A 16,357-nucleotide genomic window follows, 5' to 3' on the forward strand; every position below is an offset into this window, starting at 1 on the left:
TGTCCGGCTGCAAGAGATGTGAAGTTGGAGAAAATGACATGAGTTATAAATCAAGTAAAGAAACAGAATGAAACTAAATTACACAAAAGAAAGAAGAGAAAACTTGCTTCAACACAATAATTGAGATGGTTAGCTTCGCAGTGTTGAATTGACCACATGTCAACAACAATACTTGATGACTCCAAGAATCCACTGCTCCCGGTCAGAAACAATCTGGCACATGACCCTCTTTAAAATCATAAATGATCATTTTTTAAATATTAGGCTTATATACATTGCCCAAAACGTCTGTATCGTCTGATATTAGCTTATCGCGGATATTTTGGAGATGGCATTTATGTCAAAAAACACCGTATCATGTGTGGTATAATGCGTCTGAAAAAGATTATTTAATACAATGGGGGAAAGAAACCCAACCATAATGAAATAATATCGAATGATTTTGACTGCTGATACATTTACGACTTTAATTCTCTTTCCTCTCCTCTCAGGGTCCCCTCGGTCCTTCAGGTCCTCAGGGTTTGGGTGGTCAGCGCGGTATCGTCGGTCTGCCCGGACAGCGTGGAGAGAGAGGTTTCCCTGGTCTGCCTGGACCTTCTGTAAGTAACACATTGTTTGTTATCAATTCACCTGTTTCCCCCCCCCCCCACACACACAATTAATTGATTACTTAATTAGTCTATCGGTGTCAAAAAATAGTAAGAAATGATTGTGAAAATGTTCCTCTTCAAAGTGTTGGTTTTGTAGAAATGTATAAAATATTCAACTCACAATAATAGAGCTGAAACAATTCATTCATTAATCAATAAAATATTCACCCAAGCCATCCAACTTAGAGAGACAGAATATTATAGCAAACGTCATTCCCAAGTTCCTCCTGCTTAATTGTGTGTATTTGCTGCTTGTTTTTGTGTTGTGTAATTGCAACATGAAACTCTGTAACTGAAGAAAACACAATTTGATTATCTTTTAATTGGCAGATTAAATGATACTTAAAATAATCGTTCGTTTCACAATAATATACGGTAGGAAAAAATGGAGAAAATAAATAAGTCTTTGCAGTTGAGAGGCTGGAACTCACAAATATTTGGCTTTTTTGCTTCATACATAATCGATTATCAGAAGTATTGTCGATGTACTGTGACTGCATTGTTTCTCGTCTGAAGGGAGCATTACTAAACATCGGATGGTCACTGCAGAGTATTTTAAAACACGAGGTGTTTCTCTTTCACTGCTGTAAGTGACGTTCTGTCTGTTAAAGAGGCTGCTAAATTCATGAATTTGCCCTAAGAGCAGAATGCCTAATGTGTCGGCGCTCATTACAAGAGGAAGTCGACACAGACAGGCTCCGGACTGTCAGGCTGCTGTGGCATTGGATCACAATCACGTCACGTCTCACACACGTCTCTCCTGGAGGACTGTGACAGGAAGGCTCACATCTCACACTGTTTGATATGTGACATGATCTGTGTCCCTGATTTACAGCATCTCAGTGGGCATGTCCTGACCATTAATTATTCATCAGTAGGCATGAAAGGGATGCCAAGAAAGAAGCAAACTTACCCAGGAATGTTTCAAGCAGAAATTTGAACTGCAGATAGAGTGTGTGTGACGTTCTGAAGTTTTCTTCAACGTTGGTCCCCTTGAAGGCAGCAGGTGCTCAGACTTCAACCTGTACTAAGAACAGTATTTCTGGATTGAGGAGATATCTTTGTGCCATTTTCTTTATCCTTAAATTCGATCATTTTTCATTCAAGTACATCTATTTCATTTTTAGAAAGTGTGAGGATGAAGTAGTCTGGAAATCAGTTTAAGGTTATGTCCTGTTAGACTACAGTTATACGTTTAGCAGGTCTTTACAGAAGGACTGTACTGCTGATTTTACAGACAATCAAAATGTTTAAATAAAAGTTGGTTCTTATCCACATCTTGAATCCAAGGCCATTATGATCCTGATGTATCAGCCAATGGGTGGTTTTACCTCAGCTGTTCAGAAACACTGGGATGTCAGTGAATATATAATTACAGAAGTAATAATAATAATAATAATAATAATAATAATAATAATAATAATAATAATAATAGGACTTTGTAAAGCACCTTTTATGCAGTATTCTTTACTGTATTTATTTACATTTAAAATAAAACACAATAGAAATAAAATACAAAAAGTTCTTAAAAATAGAATAAAAAATCCAATAAAAAGAAAAGGCAGATTTTAAAAAAGTAGTAAAAATGATATTAGAAAAAGATAAAAACTGCTTTTCCTAAATCCCTGGTGAGAAGTGTGAGTGAACGTAAGAGTGGATAAATTACATGTGAATTTCTATCTCCGGGTAATAATTTAATTCATTTAGTTTAAGTGTTGTAATGAGTCATCTTCTCTCCTCTCAGGGTGAGCCCGGAAAGCAGGGAGCTCCTGGTGGCGGCGGAGACCGCGGACCCCCTGGACCTGTTGGACCACCTGGACTCACTGGACCTGGAGGAGAGCTTGGCAGAGAGGTCAGAGAGTGGGCAACACACAGCATGTGTGTGTGGTTGGATTCACATCTGCCACACTGTATTTAGTCTGTTCACATCCTATGACTAAAATTGTAGGATCTCAGTCTGGAGGCCAAGTCGATTAAAATTCACTGCTATTTGCATCACGCATACATTTGCATTGTGTTTACACTGTATCATCAATGTGTGTTGTTGGAGCCGGGTTCATTATGCTGATCAGTATTCAATAGGACATCTGGCTGGAGATGGAAGCTATTAACACTTAATATTGTCATCCGACAGGGCAACGCCGGATCTGACGGACCTCCTGGTAGAGATGGTGCTACTGGAGTCAAGGTGAGAGAAACATAATCATGCTTTATGAGATGCATCAAGTCAAAACCTCTGTGTTGTGGGATTCGGTACCTGTTCTGTGTTGTCAGTTTTCAAATATGCTATTGCTCAGGACAGGGGTTATGCTCTTATTCTCATATGTGTTGCAAATGTGTTACATTAGTTAAAGGAATAGATTTGTACCTCCATAGATTTAGCTGACAACACCATCTAATTCAAATCACGGAAACCTGATGCATGGAGGGTTTCCACTCAGTGTGTTGTTCCTAATTTCCCAACATGGGTTGAATAATAGTTCATTTAAGACAATCAGGACTCCAACACTGATGCGTTTGTATGTCTGAAACTGCCTGTAAAATATGTGACTTGGTATTGACGATAACTGCAATATTTAAGAAATGAAAGGTTGATATCATGATAATAATACACATGTGATAATATCGTGTTAATAATCCAGCGCCTTTTCAATAATTTCCATTTATTTCACTGTTGCTTTGCCTCTGTCCCCTAACGTCCCACATACAAATGAGTGTAATTCATTTGCCAAAGAAAAAACTGCACATTTTTCAAATATATAGATATCACGACAATATCGTTATCCTGAATTATTTGGCTATGAAAGTCGTGAAGTGAAAATCTGATATCATGACAGCCCGATATTGCAAATTCCCAATCAAAATCTAAATGTTCATTACAACATCTGAAATCAGACACAGTAAGTATGCACACATTGTATCCACAATTGTTATTATCTCAACCTTTTCTAAATACAGCGCAGACTAAAGCTAGACAGCAATGATGCTACTGTACACTGTGTCACATGACTGACCTTTCTGCTGTTGTGCTCTCTGTGCTGCAGGGTGACCGTGGTATCACTGGTCTTGCTGGAGCTCCTGGTGCTCCGGGCGCTCATGGTGTCAATGGCCCAGTCGGCCCCACCGGCAAACAGGGAGACCGAGGAGAGTCTGTGAGTAGTAACGTCAACACTAGTGACGCTACAAAAAAACAAGAGTGAAGTTTGTTTGTCACCGTTGAGTAAAGAGCAGGCAACATAACTTAAACAGTGAATTTTTCACTGCTAGAAATTAGCATATGGTCTGATATGACATATAATATGGGATCTGTCTGTTTAAAGCGCCAGTAATGTATGTTGGTACTGTAACATCCCCACCTTTTTGTTTTTCTTTCACAGGGTGCACAAGGACCTTCTGGATCTTCAGGACCTGCTGGAGCCAGAGGAATGCCTGTATGTGTCTTTCAAGTTTAGATTTTTTATATAACTAACGTAAAAACTGAATTAGTGTATCCACTGCAACAATGAAATGTAAGCTTTGAAAGTTGATCTTTGTTTTCTAAGACAGAATTGTTTGGGGGAATTTCTGTATTCTTTGCACTATGGCTTCTAATGCAACAGAAAACCAAACGTTGTTCTCATTAGGCTGTTGTCCACTTGTTCTCAGGGACCCCAAGGACCCCGTGGTGACAAGGGTGATGGTGGAGAGTCCGGTGAGCGGGGACAGAAGGGACACAGAGGCTTCACTGGTCTGCAGGGTCTTCCTGGACCTCCGGTAAGCATCCAGACCTTTGGGTTCAGGACACTAGGTTGCATTCCATTAATTATATAATAAAACAAATATTGTTATATACTGCTGAGAAGTACTAAATATACTGTATATATATATATTGTCCATTTTGGCACTGATTTCCCATCATACTTTGGACAGTATGACCGTGAACATGCTACTAAAATGCATTTCACATGGTATTAAAAAGGTCTTTAAAAAGTATTACATTTAACTAGGTGAACTCTGCGGAAACACTGATGTATGAGTGTTATCATTGTCTGTTTAGGGTCAATCTGGAGACCAGGGTGCTACTGGACCTGCTGGACCTTCTGGACAAAGAGTGAGTATTAATGCTGCCAAAATACTTTGTTACTTTGAATTCAAAGACGAATGAAATACATTTCTTGGCATGCAGTGTCTTTGGTGCATAACATCAACATCTTCATATGTGTATATAGGGACCACCTGGACCTGTTGGCCCTGGTGGAAAGGATGGTGGAAACGGTCTGCCAGGACCCATTGGACCCCCCGGACCTCGTGGTCGCGGTGGAGAGACCGGCCCCTCTGTGAGTACCCACGAGAACCTTTAGATTGATCTCTTTCTGAAGATTACACGGAAGATAACAGGCTAAAAATACTTCTCAGCCAGCACCTTTTCTTTGTGTTACCATTAGATACAACTCTACAATATGTTGCACGTGTATTACATGCACATGAACAATTATGTATTCAGGAATTCAAAACCCCATCAGAAAGTATTTATGTTGAGAGTCTGTGACATAGTCAGGAGAACTCACACCACATAGTGTCATCATGACTACCAGGTCTCAGTCATGAATTGAACATAGTGCAAAGACAAGAAAAGAAAATGTGCGTAGTGTCAAATATAACCCTTTCATCTTTCTAATTTTCCTCTCAGGGTCCATCCGGAAACCCCGGACCCCCCGGTCTTCCTGGTCCCCCTGGCCCTGGCATTGACATGTCTGCGTTCGCTGGTCTGGGTCAGATTGAAAAGTCCCCTGATCCTCTCAGGTACATGAGGGCCGACCAGGCTTCCGGAAACCTCCGTCAGCACGATGCTGAGGTCGACGCAACACTCAAATCTCTCAACAACCAGATTGAGAACATCCGCAGCCCCGAGGGATCCAGAAAGAACCCGGCTCGCACCTGCAGAGACCTGAAGCTCTGCCATCCTGACTGGAAGAGCGGTGAGTGACACCAAGAGGAATTGGTTAAATTGGGGTGGGATGATGAAGACGGCAGAAGTTAGGTGAAATTTTACGTTGACAGCTCAAGTTTGGTGAGCTCAAAATGTAGGTTAAATATAGATTGTGTGTGAGTGAGTGTTTGGATATGGCTGATTCAGGGTCAATAAATATATATTATATAATTTCTACGAGCTATTTATGAAGCCAAAGAGGGGGGATAATATGAAGCTCATGGGGTTTTTTTTCTTTCCTGTAGGTGATTACTGGGTTGATCCCAATCAGGGCTGCACCATCGATGCAATCAAGGTCTTCTGCAACATGGAGACAGGAGAGTCCTGCGTCAAATCTAAGCCTGCCAGCATCCCTCGCAAGAACTGGTGGTCCAGCAAGAGCAAGGACCGCAAACACGTCTGGTTCGGAGAGACAATGAATGGAGGATTCCACGTAAGTAGCTGAGCCTCCTTTTGCTTTTAGTACTGTAATGTGATCACAGTCGGACTCTTGATGTTAGCATGTTATTGGAAGTACATTTGTGCTGGGATCAGCTCTATCCCCCGTGACCTTGCACATGCTGCACAAAAACAATAGTTCCTACTTGTCCTGAGGAACATCCAATTATATTAACTGTGATTCTCACTTTCTCCTCATTACCTGCGGCGTAATGCAGTTCAGCTATGGTGATGACAGCCTGGCACCCAACACTGCTGCCATTCAGATGACTTTCCTGAGACTGCTGTCCACCGAGGCATCTCAGAACCTCACCTACCACTGTAAGAACAGCGTGGCCTACATGGACGCCTCAACGGGCAACCTGAAGAAGGCTGTGCTGCTGCAGGGCTCCAACGACGTGGAGATCAGAGCCGAGGGCAACAGCCGCTTCACTTACAGCGTGATGGAAGACGGCTGCACGGTAAGACTGGACAGAGTCTACACGTATGCACAGTACACACCATGTTTCATGTACATGTACTGAATCCGAACATAATATATTGAAATTGAAAAGGATGTTAAAATTGGTACACGATTCACTTTCCCTTCATGACAGCTGTTAAGCATTGTGTCTCTTACTCTCTGGTGTTCACTCTCAATCTCATTCTCTGCCATTTTGGAGAAAGTCGTAGGTGATTTAACAGCCGTTGTTTTCTTTCCCTCTGCACAGAAACACACGGGACAGTGGGGCAAGACAGTGATCGAATACAGATCGCAGAAGACCTCTCGTCTGCCCATTGTAGACATTGCCCCCATGGATATTGGAGGTACAGACCAGGAGTTTGGAGTCGAAGTCGGAGCAGTCTGCTTCTTGTAAAGAACGAGGGATCGAAAAAGAAGAGAAAGAAGAAGTGGAAATTTGAACGAAATGAAATGAAAGAGGAGCACACTTCAGATAAAAGAGGAGAGAAAAAGAAAAATCAAGACACTTTTTTAAAATGGGACTTTTTTTCTAAGTAAAAAGTGCTTTTTCCAAGTCGAAGTCTGTAGGATATCTGCACTGAATGGCACTAGCAACTGTCATCTGTGATTCATCTCCCCCCTTACTATGGACGCCTGGCACTCCCCAAAAGCCCCCACTTCATCCTGGGTGAACAGCAGCACCCCCCCCCACCACCACCACCACCACCACCACCACCAACCCCACCCCATGAACAAGAAGGAGGAAGTACGAGGAGAGAACGGGAACATACCAGGGAACTAGAGAGAGCAAAATGTGTTGGTGTTATTTATTTATTGTTTAGGTTTGGGTCCCAGGTGTGGTAGGACTGAGTTTGTTGCTAAGTAATAAAAAGCCCACTTACACATATTTAAAAATAACCATATCCACCAACTTCCTCTCCTACTTCCTCTCCTCTTTTCTAATCACCCCATCACTCCTGTACCACATCCAATAAAGCTTACATATCTCTTTGAAACCAAAAATCTAGCTACATAGAAAGTGCAGGTGTTCCTATCTCTACCACCACAGTGTGTATCAAAAAGTGACTGTGTATTATAATAAAAGTCAATGGTGCTATTGTTGTAAAACAGTCTGTATTTTTTAAACAACCAAGATACTCATATGTAGTGACTTGTATGTATGTATGTATATATATGTATATGTGTGTATACATATATATAGTTTCTCAGAGAGAGGATTGCACCCTGGGACTTTGGCCTCGCCCCACCCTCCTGCTTCAGCCCACATACGTAAACAAACGCGCCCGTGATGGCTTTTTACAATCAAGGCACGTCCAATTTGGAGTTAATACTGAATTGAATTGTCTTTTTAGTTTTGTTTTGATATTTTAAAGCTACCTCACACTAAAAGAAACATCACAAATCAAACTGAGGCCTTCTCCCCCTGAAGCTTTGTATACAAACCCCTGTATTTTAATATCAACGTGACCAATGGAAGCTTGGTCATGAAAGGCCAGTCATGACCCCCCCCCCCCCCCCCCCGTCATTTGCTGTGACCCTTGACCCCCACCCCCCTCTACTTCCTCCCATCAGTCCCCTCACACAGGGCGTGCCCTCTGCCTCTGCGTACACACTCACACACGTACACAAACACACACACACACACACAGTTGAAGAGATTCATGGTGTGTTTGACTTTGTTGCTCCGGTTCTACAGCCAGCGCAGAGGGCTCGTTTGTGTGAGGTTGTGTATATTTTTTATTATTAATAATAGTATTATTATTAATAATAATAGCATTATTATATTATTATTATGATCATGACTTGTTTTTGTTACGTTTTAATTAATGTAAATTGGAAATAAAAGACAAAACCAAGTGATAGGCTGAAGTGGCTTTTTATTTATATCCTGTTTTGTTCTCCCCCGTGTGGAAATATCTGGGCAAGTGGTTTTGAAGAAATGTCACAGCCAAACATTTCACTGTGCCCTTCTGCCACTGTGTGTTTTTGTGGTAATGTCCAGATGTATTTCCAGGGGGAGAAACACCTCAGATGTCAAGAAAAGGCAGCAGGGAGAGGACTGACAGCGGTGGCCATTTTGATTTTGTTGACGATGATTTGTAAAAAAAAAAAAAAAAAGAAGCGGAAGTGGTGAAAGTTCATATTATGTACTTTTCTATATGCAAAATAGTTTTTCAATCATTTCATTTTGTTTTAAAGCATGGTAACCAATCATAATCAGCTCCTTATGTGAAGTGATAATGACTTCCTGTTCTTCTATTACTTCTCTTCATCTTCTTTTTTTCAACCTACAGTAGCAATAAAAGGTCGAAGCATTTCTATGAACAAAGTAGAGCAACGTTTCTTTTATTGTTTTATATATTTGTTGTTGTTTCTTCTTAAAATCCCTTTTCGAAAGATCATTTATTATTTAATGTAATGATTTCCGATCTATGACTTTAACCTTGTTCGAATAATTATTGGCATACAAAAAAACCAGGAGTGAAAACATTCACGTGGACAGAAATACATCACCAATAAATAAAAAGACCTACAGAAAAAACTACACACAGAGGGGCATGCTTGGTTCTTGAGTTTCGGGACCTTAACGAGCCAAAGTGGGTTTAAGATCGTATTAAAGATCAGAGATGAATTTGGGAGAAACGACTCCGACACGTCAACATTAGATGCGTGATTTGTGACAGATAGGTAACATTCAGGAAATATTCCGAGTATGTAAAGTTACAGCAACAGCGTTTCACAAGTTTATCCACAGACAGAACAAATCGACGTACATCGACATTGCTCTAGTTTAACTGGTTCTAGCTCTAATTCACAGTATTTTCATCCAGAACAACAACACAAACTTCAAACAGTCGGCACGTTACAGTACACAGAAAGGTTTCCTACTCAGCTCATCTTACCACTGTAACAACCCAAGTGTTAGATCAAATGGGGCACAGTATTTTCTTTATTATATCTATGAACACTTAGAAGGTTGTAACTACACTTTAATCTCTGTGATGCTGCATTTAAGAACATGTTCTTCTTGTTCTTGTATACTTTAAAAAAATAATAGAAAGTAAAGTATACAAACACCTTTAAGTTATCTAATCATTTGCAAGACATTGAAAGGGGAATGTCGGAAAAAGGTGAACCTATTGTGTGTGGTAGAAATGTTTTCTTTTCTGTTTTAATATTCTGCCAATAATCTAGTTAGCCCTAAAACTTAATTTGCGAGCTGTTGTTGGGTTCCTGAGAGGCCTTTTACAGTTTATATTCGTGTGAAGAATGACAAACACAATGCAGTCCAGTCAGGTTTTGTTCCATATTCAGTGCACGTGTCGTACACACGTCAGGAATTGCATTAAACTTAATATTGCAGACGTTAAATGTAAAAACTGAGAAAAATGTTCCATTTATTATCAAAGTGTTTTGCTTTCTTTTTCCGATGGCTTGAAAAAGAAATCCATTATGATAAAGCCTATGTGGAAAATGGGAGCCTGAATGATTTGTATACAGCAATCAGTGCAGAGAGGACTGAAAAGCAGGACTCAAGAGATTAATTAAAGCTAAACTAACGGCTTCTCTCAGGATAAATGGCTACACTAATCTAATTTATGACAACGATCTTTTTCTAAATCTGGCTGAAATGTCTTTGTGACAAGCTGTGTAAGCTGCCCAGATATTTTAGAGCTGAGGGCTGCAGCTTGGAGACTAAACAGTTCACTTTCAGCTCTAATGCCTTCCTGAGAGTAAATTTAGACCAGCATTTTACCACTGGCACAGAAACCACTGGATTCATCGTGACCGTGCATCAGGAAAGGCTTGAACAGCACCCTTGTAAGTACAATTTGTTTCAAAAATGGCCCGTTACACTGCACAAAAACTCCACGTGGGCACACACACACACACACACACACGCACAAATTAAACAGGCAATTAGATGAGGACACACTTTTGAATTTGCACACTCTCCTTTTTCGACCTGATAAACACACTCCAGCTGATTAGTGGCTTTTAAGTGTTCATTAAGGGTCAGTTGGTCAGACTGCTAATTACAGCTTAATAAAAGATAAAGTTCCACAGTATGGGGCATAGTGGGAGAAGAACATAGAAGGAAAGAGGGAGACAGAAGGTTATGAAGTTCAAATCATATTCATCCCTCAAATTCCACTACTTTCTCTCAGTGTACATGGTACAATGAATACCCTATTATTTTCATTTAATTGAGAAAAATGCAATCAGTAAAGAAATATCAAGACAAATATTGTAGGAGGGCTCAGTTGTAACAAATATAAATAAATATTACAATCACAAAACACATCCAGTTACTCCGCAAAGCATTTTGAAGTATATCAGTCGCTCTCCATTAAAATGCCGTTTGCTTATTATTCCTTTTAAATGACAGTCGAGCAGGAGTTCAGAAACCAGTGCTCAGAGTATCTGTCTCTGTGGGGGCCTTGCCTGGGCTGGGCAAGCTCTTCAGGTACTCCAAATGCCTGCGGGCCTCGGCTTGGTTCTGCCTCACATAGTACACTACATACACAATGACCATGAAGAACCATACAAACATTGTCACCAGCATGGCTACATCAGTGGTTTTCCTCTGCATGCTGCAGAAATTCACCCCAGAATCCAAAAGTTTGACCAGTGATTGACCTGCGTGCTCGCCCTGCGACCCCGGGTCCTCCCACCTGCTGCCCTCGCCCACCCCCCGCACAGAGCTCTCACACATGATCCCATTCACCGTCTCGGGCTCCAGGTTCAGAGTCTCCATCAGCTCCTGGAGGGCGCAGTCACAGTGCCAGGGGTTGTGGTAGAGGCGCGTCTTTGCACGAGTGGAGCCAAACTCCTCCCTGCTGGCCTGCCTTAGCTGGTTGTGCGAGAGGTCGAGCAGGCGCAGCTCAGGGCCAAGATGCCGTAGGGCCCCCGAGGCGAGCGAGTCGATGCGGTTGTGGGACAGGTACAGGTCCCGCAGGTGGACCAGGTCGCTGAAGGCACTCTCTGGGATACTCCGGATGTAGTTGCGTTCCAGGTGGAGGGAGACAGTTTCCGGTGGGATCCCCTCTGGGATCTCCCGCAGCCCTGAGTCTGAGCACAGCACCGTGGCCGTGTCCCAGGCGCAGTGGCAGCTGTCCGGGCACTGGGGGGACGCTTGGCCCCACAGTGCCGAGAACAAGAGTGTGACGCACAGCCATGAATGAAGATCCACTCCTTTACCTCTCCGTCTACCTGCACTGACGCTGGTACATCTCTCCTCACACCAGCCTGTGCACATCGCCTCACCATAGCCCCCTGACACACACCAGGTCCCAATCACACAGGGGCGCGCCAGGAGGATCTGACAGATTGAGAGAAAAGGGGTCAGTGTGGAAAAGGTGACTCTCTCTCCCTCTGTGTCTCTCTTTACAAACATAATGAACACTGACAAATGGAGATTATGATGTTGAGAATAAAGGTCAGTGGCTAAAGAGATAACAAAAATAGCTTAAAGCTGGTTTATCTGATAAATTCGCTCCTGTGTGGAGGGACACTAGCATACAGAAGCTATCAAAGCATGTAAGAGTACAACCATTTCTGTGCCAGAAAACTATCCCTTGTTATTCACAGCAGTAATGATAGATAGTAGATTATCTAAAGTCCTTTCTAATGCTGTCTTTTGTGTCTCTCCAATTCAAAACCAGAAGAAAAGCATCACATTACACTCATCAATACATGTTCATCTCATTTATCCCTCTATTTATTTTCCCATAATGCTGTAACGCCCCTTAACCATATTCCTCGGGGGAGATATAGTGCATTATGAAGATGGAGAAGAGAACGTGGGAGGGATCGATAGCCTGCTACACTATTAACGGCATGAACATCCATCCTGCCTGTGTCCCACAGTGTCAATAAGTGATGGAGCGGGAACAAAATAAGCCAGTATTTGGTCTTAGTGTCAGCATCTGGTCAGTAGTCCTGCAGTGATGAGGCTACAGTTTCAACAACAACTGGACTGCATCCTGTGGCCAAAACATTAAGCCTACATGTGTTAGGCTATTTTTTTTAATCTATGGTGTCATTTCAATGTGTCCAGACAATCCAACCAGGTGTTTCTGGAACATGTTGAGACATGTACAGCCATATAATTGTTCTTGTTCCAACACAGAAGTCCCAATACACTCCTTGAATTTGATTAAAAGGCTATCCCCGTAAATGTCAAGCACTTTCTGCTCTCTTTATAATAGCATCAGCTCCGTCACGTGTCTCTATTGTCCTGCACAGACAGCATAAGTGTCCTATAGATTTAGTTAAAATACCTTAAAGAAATAAAGTGCCTGACTGAGATGCGGAGGGGAGGATTTAGTTCCTCATTAATTGACCTCCTTCGTTATTAACATACTGAATGCAAATGCGTGCAAATCCCCAATTAGAAAAAATAATCATCAGCTGAATAATTCTGATTAGGAAGGAGAAAGGTTGAAAGACGAAGCAAATACAGATGGTCCAATTGTGGTTACAGCTGATTGCAGTTTCTATTTGTTAAAGTAAAGGACATCATTTAAAACGAGAAAGACTCAATCTCCTGTGTCAGACCTTCATTTCATGAGATTAACCTGCACTGAAGTCTGAGTAAATATCATTTATATGACTATAAATGACATGAATCTGGGGGGAACCGGACGACCGGGAGGTGTGAAACCCTGATCACAGCTTTTCTCGCTTCATGCAAAAACAAAACATCGTTTTTGCAACTTTGAAATCATTTAATTTTCAATCATTAAGTTTCTAACGTGTTAAAAAAATAAAGCTTTCTTTCTGTTCGGCTGCTTTTAAAAAGTTCGCTCACTAATTATTCCCCGGACACCTTATAACAAGATTATAATAGTTATTAATTGTATATGCGGAATAGATTTTTTTAAAAACTTACCGGTAAAATTGTTTCTTGTGAAGTTTGAGGTCCAGAAAACGTTTAAGGATGTGTTTTTTTTTTAGAATCCGTTTTGCAGTTTTTCTGATTTCTCATCTTTTTTTATCTTTCACATCTTCTTCTCCTTCATCGTAGACATTTGAGGGGGGGGGGGGGGAGGGAAATAATTCGCGAAGAGCATCAGTAGTAGCTCCGTGGTTTGTCGCCTGCAGACGGCTTCCTCTCTGCCTGTCGTAACACAGGGTAGTTATAGCAACAAAGATGTGGGGCAAACTCTCTCCCTCTCAGAGTGTGTGTGTGTGTGTGTGTGTGTGTGTGTGTGAGTGTGTGTGAGCCAAACGTGGGTTTATCACCATAGGTCCTTCTTCACCTCACTATACCAGTCTCTCGGATTTCTGAGAAGACATTGGTTATACCTCCACATGAGATATTAACTTAATTTCCAATAGGTATAATTAGATTATTACAATTATCTCTTCTTGCTACATTTGATTGAATCCCCAGGCAGGCGGGTACTCAGGTGAAGAGACATACATTTACACTGTATACAACCACAGTTTTTATACCTGAAATATGAAACGTGAAGATGCAATGTTATTTTCCATTTGCAGCTTCACACTGAGACAAACAGGACTACTGAAAACATTAAAGAAAAGGAGCGCCTCCTTCAAACTACCGCAATGAATGTCACAAGAAAAAAAGATTGATTTGAACATGGAGGTGACGCCTCTATATGCGTATACAAACAAAGTAGTAGTTGGATATAAGGCAGCCTTGAGACGCACACACACACTTACCAGGGTCACACAAGAACATGCACACAACACATACAGTGACACAAATGGCCCATATTGTAACACGGGACATTTTTATTCATGGTGGTTTACTCTTAGGGAGACTGTTCTGCTGTCTCTTTTCTACCATAAGCCTGAAATATCTTCCGATCTACAGAAGAGCCCTCGGGGGGGGGGGGGGGGGGGGGGAGGGAAAGGACAGGTCTGACAGCCATGATGGCCCCTCGTATCCCTCCTCTGCCTCCCCAACCTATCCTGTTCCTATCAAACCATTTCCACTCCTGACAAATACAATACAGACTGCTGCAAGTATAATTAGTGAATGTTTTGCAATGGTTGCCAGAGACGTGGCATCCAGACAAGCTGAGTTTTGTGGTTTCTGAGATACAAAACAAAAGGGAAGTGTAATGAGAAAGCACATGAGGACACACACACAGACAAAACAAACAGTACTACACATGGTGTGTCTTGTGGGCCATAAGCTGAGAGTGAATGACGATGGGTGAGAAGCTCAATTTGTACGAAGGAAAATAGAAATGTGGTTAAAAAAAAGGAGTTGGCTGTGTTGTCTGTTTGGGACGCTCTAAAAGATGTACATGCCGAGGAGCAGTTTGTTGATGGAGATGTTGACGATGTGACTGGAAATCATTACTTCAGTGAAGTGAAGCAGTTTGGCATCATCTGTTTGGTTTGGCTTTAATCCTCCGAGAGGAAAACTGAATGGAACGTTACACAAATGTGTAAACAGATAGAGTGGAAAAGATCTGACAGCTAGTGGCGGAAATGTACTCCTCTAAGATACAAAGTGCAGCCATGGTTACAATTTTGTTTATTATCGGTTTCGTGAAAAGAAAGGAGGACAAACACCACTGAATACAGTGTCCCGGCTGCATATGCCGCCTGATGGAGTGGGAGAGAGAGCTAAAAAAGCATTTGTTGTAACTAGCCTGTAATTCTCTAGGGATTGGATCCACTCACAACAGGTCAGGCTGGGGGCAGGTGTTCTGCTGAGGATATCAGTAGCCATTTTTCCACAGCGTGGCCAACTGGGACTTGCCAGAGCTCGAGTCGCCTAAAACTGCTTACGACTGAGGACCAACACAAAGGTTTGGTCTGCTGCTGTGTCGTTAGAAAACACAACGCAGACGGGAAACCGTCCCTGCTGACAAAACAAAGTATTAAAGCAGTTTTTGCTTTGTAGGTAATTTGGGTGACAGGGAAAGGACTTAGTGCTGGCAAGTTTGTTCAGTGCTGTAGGGGGGAAAACCAGAGCATAGTCGAAAACTGCATGAAAAGTCTCGTCAGTCACAGTATCTGGTGATTTCATGGGCACAGCTATCAGACACTTGATCATGAATAAGCTTGAAATTGTGCATGCGGGGGTAAAGTGGTGGCTGGAAACTTAAATCAATAAATATTATGAAACAAGTCAGTTTTGTGTCCTTCTTTCTATTTCATGTTTCTCTCAAAGTGTCTGTAATTACACCGCTGTAGTGAGTGCACCTTCGCTGTCTTTTTGCGAGATGCAAAGTGGGGGGAAAAAAAGGGTTTTCTTCCGTCTCTCGCAAAACAAAAGCGGATAACAGGTGGGCAGAGATTACAACACAAACCATGTGACTGTAAAAGGCTGTCACAAATGTGCAGATTGGATTGAGACCTTGGCTCAGGTCCAGCACGATACAGAGCGAGAGTAATAACACTAGTAATACATGTGTGTGTGTGTGTGTGTGTGTGTGTGTGTGAGAAATAAGATACAAAAGCAAGAGTACCTCCCTAAAGATATTGAGAACAGTCAATGCACCATGTGTTATCTGTGCAAATGTTAATTGTTCCACTCGTAGAATAAAAAGTTTGTGATCTCGTCACTGGATAATTAACACTGAACAAACGAGGAAACCCAAAAGAAGCAAAGCAACATTAGAAAACTGTAACAACACGTGAACAATTGTTCCACTGCTGTGGCATTTGCACGACGACACCGGCACTGATGCAGATAACATGCACGGCGATGAAATTATAGAGCGATACGCGTGTTGGGCAAGAGCAGCAGAAGGGCAGCCCTGTGGAGAATGCAATAAGGGATGAGTAACAGGTAGAGATAAGGGGGGGGAAGAAATCTGGAGTATTAATGAGAAAATTCGAGGCACA

The 16,357-nt window shown here is 41.9% G+C and overlaps 2 protein-coding genes across 2 annotated transcripts in view; one reads left to right on the forward strand and one right to left on the reverse strand.

Annotated features, from left to right (window-relative positions):
* The window catches only part of col2a1b (collagen, type II, alpha 1b), a 40,207-nt gene extending 31,992 nt beyond the window's left edge, over positions 1-8,215 (forward strand). Inside the window, exons 42-53 of the mRNA XM_029430686.1 lie at positions 492-599; positions 2,395-2,502; positions 2,785-2,838; positions 3,695-3,802; positions 4,028-4,081; positions 4,296-4,403; positions 4,687-4,740; positions 4,859-4,966; positions 5,320-5,608; positions 5,865-6,052; positions 6,276-6,518; positions 6,768-8,215. Of these exons, the coding sequence (XP_029286546.1) occupies positions 492-599; positions 2,395-2,502; positions 2,785-2,838; positions 3,695-3,802; positions 4,028-4,081; positions 4,296-4,403; positions 4,687-4,740; positions 4,859-4,966; positions 5,320-5,608; positions 5,865-6,052; positions 6,276-6,518; positions 6,768-6,914 (1,569 nt within the window). The 3' untranslated portion in view covers positions 6,915-8,215. The remainder of the gene's footprint in view (positions 1-491; positions 600-2,394; positions 2,503-2,784; positions 2,839-3,694; positions 3,803-4,027; positions 4,082-4,295; positions 4,404-4,686; positions 4,741-4,858; positions 4,967-5,319; positions 5,609-5,864; positions 6,053-6,275; positions 6,519-6,767) is intronic.
* A 507-nt stretch (positions 8,216-8,722) lies between these two features.
* Positions 8,723-13,554, reverse strand: LOC115008165 (leucine-rich repeat-containing protein 3-like). Its single transcript, XM_029431537.1, has 2 exons — positions 13,416-13,554; positions 8,723-11,843 (listed from the first exon to the last, which is right to left on the reverse strand). The coding sequence occupies exon 2, from the start codon at positions 11,778-11,780 to the stop codon at positions 10,923-10,925; it is 858 nt and encodes a 285-aa protein (XP_029287397.1). The 5' UTR covers positions 11,781-11,843; positions 13,416-13,554; the 3' UTR covers positions 8,723-10,922.
* Positions 13,555-16,357: the final 2,803 nt, after the last annotated feature.

This window comes from Cottoperca gobio, chromosome 5 (genome assembly GCF_900634415.1).
Source record: "Cottoperca gobio chromosome 5, fCotGob3.1, whole genome shotgun sequence".
Classification (NCBI taxonomy): domain Eukaryota; kingdom Metazoa; phylum Chordata; class Actinopteri; order Perciformes; family Bovichtidae; genus Cottoperca; species Cottoperca gobio.

Coding starts and splice junctions, on each gene's coding strand:
- LOC115008165 (XM_029431537.1), bottom strand. CDS start 11,780: ATGTGCACAGGCTGGTGTGAGGAGAGATGTACCAGCGTCAGTGCAGGT.